General features: G+C 42.2%; 1 protein-coding gene across 1 annotated transcript; it reads left to right on the top strand.

The window, feature by feature from the left end:
• Nucleotides 1–2,909: 2,909 nt before the first annotated feature.
• LOC105060086 (fatty acid elongase 3-like) lies at nucleotides 2,910–4,157 on the top strand. Its single transcript, XM_010943682.4, has one exon. It carries the CDS (start codon nucleotides 3,001–3,003, stop codon nucleotides 3,907–3,909), a length of 909 nt encoding a protein of 302 aa, XP_010941984.1. The 5' UTR covers nucleotides 2,910–3,000; the 3' UTR covers nucleotides 3,910–4,157.
• The last annotated feature ends 544 nt before the right edge of the window (nucleotides 4,158–4,701 follow it).

The following is a 4,701-nucleotide window of genomic DNA, read 5'->3' as shown; positions in this document are numbered from 1 at the left end:
GAAATCGGATTTCAATTTCAAAAAGTGTCGAGATTAGATTTTGAAGAATTGATGCGTTAATATTCCTCTCTAAAATTGAAATAGAAATGGAGCTCTCTCCAATCAGATATCTGAAAGAAGTTGTTCATTTCCATTTTCATTCTAAAGTCCAACTCTCCCAACCAAATATATTCTAAATGACTGGATCATAGATCATGCGAAACATATAAAGAACCATCTATAGAAAAACAACTTCATATCACATACATAGGGATCCATCAATCATGTTAGCTCAAACATAAATATTTCAATCGAGCATAGCAATATCTATGGCTGCAACTCTCACAAATATTGTTCCGTCGTGTCGTGTCCCGTCAACGTGATAATACAATAAAATAGAACAATCATGGCAAAGTATATGAAGATAAATTATTGAATAATAATTCTGTCTAATTGTAGATGGAGGAAGAACTAGCTAGCTTCCAAAAGGGTCTGTGGATGGTGACATGGATTATTGTATCCATCAATGACTAACCAATAGGAGTGAGATTTATTGGCACATAATATAAGTTGTAATGGATTCTTCGCAACCAACTCTCTTTTTCTTTTTGTTGATGGTTCTGTGCTTCATATTTAACATGTCTTTAATTCAGGTTGGATGTCACAATCAACAAAAGAAACTAGGAAAACTACATGCCTGCCACCCACATATAATGGTGTCCCATAGTGAGGGTGTTGTGTTGATGTGGTGGTTCCACCAATGGCATTGGTTGAGGGATAGGAAGCCCCAGTTGCATGATTGAAAGTGCAATAATCATATGATCTTTCTCCTCTGCTTTTTCCCAAAAGTAACCATGGTTTTGGGCACAATAAGCCTAACATGATTGTGTGGGTGCAATTATATTAGACCAATATATAATTCACATCTTCCTCGTTTAAAATGAGGTGATGAGTAATGCTATAGGGCGCCTTTCATAACTATGAGCCTTGAGACAACCAAATACGGAGTGTCTCCTGTCCAAGAAATCAATCTAATACCAGGTCTGGGCACCTAAAGCCAGGAATCCATGCAGAGTTGAAACAGACGTCCTAAAGATGTTTTAATTGGTCTTTTCTGAGAAATAATATCTCGGTCGCAAGAAACACTTGAACTCTACTGACAAGAATTTCTATTATCATAAATGGATGCAATGCATACTGTCGGATATGAATCAACTTAATGGCAAATATATAATGGATAACAATATAAACTTCTTTTTTTTGTTTAAAAAAATGCTGGGCCCATGAATTCAATAGCTACTTTAATTTTTAAACACCTAGCACATAGATATAAAAGATGTAATTACATTAAGAATTAGGAAGAAGCATAATTATGAATAAAATACTAAGACCAACCATATGTAACAGGCCAAAACATAAAATCCTAAATCTGCAAGGAATTAGTGGTAAAATGGCATTCAATTAAGAATCATGTATTCTTTTTTTGGTAAGGGGAAGTTATATTGTATGTGCATAATTACATGGCATGATGAATTGCCCAAGGCATGATGAATGTTCCCTAGGTGCATGGCAATCACCTACAGTAGCTAAATTTGAAAACATACTCTTTGGATTCACTATTAAATTTTCTAGCTAGCCAACAACAGAGAGGACTACTTAAGTACCGATGTACCGGGGCATACCACAAACCAAAAGCTTTCTCCCATGAAGTAAAGTATGATCCTTGGTTTCAAGGAAGTTATATTTATTATCAAAAAAGAAGGGGAAGTTATATTACCATGAATACATTAATAATTAGAAGTAACACTATAAATATTTATATAATTTCATAAATGTATAGTAATTAGAATAGAAGCATAACACCAATCATATGTAAGAGATCAAAATATAAAATTCTTAATGTAGTGGTAAGAGGGCGTTCAGACTAAGAACCATGTTTTTTTTTTTTTTTTTTTGGTAAGTGGAAGGTATATAATTACATGGCAGACTTGGCACACAGGTTTGTAAGAGCCGTATAACCATTCGTGAGAAGTACACACTGGATTATACCAAAAAAAAAAAAAAGTACACACTGGATTCACTATTAAATTTCTTGGCTAACCAACGAGTACACAACGGAGGGAACCTTTCAAGTACCGAGGTACCCGGGTGTACCGCAAAAGAAAAACCTTTTGTCCCTTTACCCAAAAAAAAAAAAAAAAGGTTTTGCTAAGGCACTGGTCAAGGAATGTCCAATGCCTCTTGAAAATCAGCAAAATTTTTATTCAAAAAATTTGCTCATATAATATTAAAGGTAAATATTTTTTATTAAAATAATAATAATTTTTATAAAAAAATATAAAAATATATAATTTTTATTTTGATATCTTAAATAAAAATTTTACTGATTTTTAAGAAGCATTAAATGTTCCGGTGCCCTTAGGGCACTGGTTAGCAAAAACCCAAAAAGAAAGGCTTTTCTCCTATAGGAGACCGGGTTGTATCTTTCGCACGAACCTTCGCGCACAACCACCGTTGGATACCCACCACACAGCTCTCAGAGTAATCGGAACTCTATCGTTCAAAGCAATCGGTGGCTTCGTGCGAAGGAAGCACGAAAGATAGACCCCTGCCACCTCCCCTCCCGTCGGCCAATAAATATGAAACCAAGGTAGAAGGAAGACCGGTTTTGTATGTTCCCACCCACGGCAGCTACAAATCGCAACGGCAACTCAACCGCATCCCTCCACGCGTCCAACCAAAGATTTTTTTTTTTCTTTTTTTTTTTTTTTTGGGTGAAGACCCGTAGCTTTTTCCAACTCCAACCCGGAATCCAGCCCCAGTTTTCTGTGTGCATTTTTTTTTTTTTTGGGGTTCTTCCGCACTTTATTTCCTTGCTAGGTCTCTATCCTTTCACTTCCCCCTCCCTTGCCTCGTATTTATCCCCCCCCTCTCTCTCTCTCTCTCTCTGTATGTGTGTATATATATATATATCTCCTCCTCTTTCTCTCCTGGTATTTGGACCCAATCCAGGGGGTTAGAATGATGAGAATAGCGTACTGGTTAGCGGAGCATCCGGTCATCGTGGGCTTCCGGTGGAGCCACGCCCAGTCCTGGGGCTCCACCTGGTCCTTCCTCTTCTCCGCCATCGCCCTCTATCTCTCCCTCTCTCTCTTCCTCCACCTCGTCCTCCACCTCACCGGTCGCCGCCGCCCCGTCCCCCTCGGCCCCCTCCCCGCCATCCACTCCCTCGCCATGGCCCTCGCCTCCGCCGCCATCTTCGCCGGCATCCTCCTTTCCTCCGTCGCCGAGATCCGCGACACCCGCTGGTTCTGGCGCCGCACCAAGACCACCCCTTTCCAGTGGCTCCTCTGCTTCCCCATCGGGACCCGCCCCGCCGGCCGAGTTTTCTTCTGGTCGTACGCCTTCTACCTCTCTCGGTTCCTCCACCTCCTCCGGACCTTCTTCGCGATCCTCCGGCGACGGCCGCGGGCGCCGGCGAGGCTCTTCAGCCACTCGGCGCTGGTGTGCATGTCCTTCCTCTGGCTCGAGTTCTCGCAGTCGTTCCAGGTGGTGGCGATCCTCTCGGCGACCCTGGCGCACGTGGTGGTCTTCGGGTGCCGGTTCTGGGTCGGGGTGGGGCTGCCGGGCGCCGCCGCCTCGTGCTTGCCGGCGGCTGTGGTGGGCTGCCAGGTGGCGCTGCTGGGGTGCAACCTGGTGTGCCATCTGGGGGTCCTACTGCTCCACCTCTCCAAGGGAGGCTGCAACGGGATCGGTGCGTGGGTGTTCAATTCGGTGCTCAACGCCGCGCTGCTCGTCCTCTTCGTCGATTTCCACGTCAAGAGGGCGGTCGGTAGGCGGAAAGGTCTCCCCTTGGACGACGATTACGGGAGCGTTCATTGCCACCCGACTAATAATTCCGGATCTTCCGAGCCTAATAACGAGCAATGATTACGCATGGAACAACGAATTTGGCTCTTCTTCTCCTTCCTCTCCTTCGTATTTGTTTAGAGGATGGATCATGGATGACATCACTGTATGAGTAAGTAGCAAGGGAGAGGATGATACTATATTTTCGGAGAAGTGAAGGAGAAAGGTGCTTTTTTTTTTTTGTATGATACATTTCGTAGATTCGCATACAGAGAGAGGGTCTGTTTTTTCTCTCTCTTTTTTTTTTTTTTTTTTTTTTAATTTCCTGAAGTTTTGATATATTATTTTGTAACCTTCTCTCTTCTGTGTTCATCAAAGTTGTTCACTAGGAATTAAATCTTTCTTTTTTTATTTATTTTGGGTAAAACACATGAACTTGTATTAAAACGAAGATCCGAGACAAAGAGTATACATATTACAAGATAAACCAAGGAAACCAGCCGACAAACAAAAAGGCCTGAACCGAGTAAAGATACGGAAAGTAGATGGTTCCCCAAAAAGCCAAATGTCACTTTACCGCTGCGGTGGATGGGAACAACATCACAGAGTATGCAAATTACAAGCTAACCAGCTGGCAAACAGAGAACACAGTAGCACGTTGAAGCAAATCATGCAATTGCTACCGTTATCGGACGGATCTGTGATAGCAGGAGACAGCTGGAAGCTCATTCTTCGGATGGCTCTTCATCTTTCTATTGCGATTGTGGTGCGGTATATTTTTCAGAAGGAAAACAATGCGACAGATTGGATCATGCCGTATGCAGCACAACGTTCCGAAGATTGAGTTTGACGACTGACATTTGTTCACTGGTC

This window comes from Elaeis guineensis, chromosome 2 (genome assembly GCF_000442705.2).
Source record: "Elaeis guineensis isolate ETL-2024a chromosome 2, EG11, whole genome shotgun sequence".
Classification (NCBI taxonomy): domain Eukaryota; kingdom Viridiplantae; phylum Streptophyta; class Magnoliopsida; order Arecales; family Arecaceae; genus Elaeis; species Elaeis guineensis.
The sequence above is the reverse complement of the archived record's forward strand: the minus strand, read 5'-3'. Positions and strand labels throughout refer to the sequence as shown.

Bases quoted from the DNA above. Each gene is read 5' to 3' on its own strand.
- LOC105060086 (XM_010943682.4), top strand. From the start codon at position 3,001: ATGATGAGAATAGCGTACTGGTTAGCGGAGCATCCGGTCATCGTGGGC.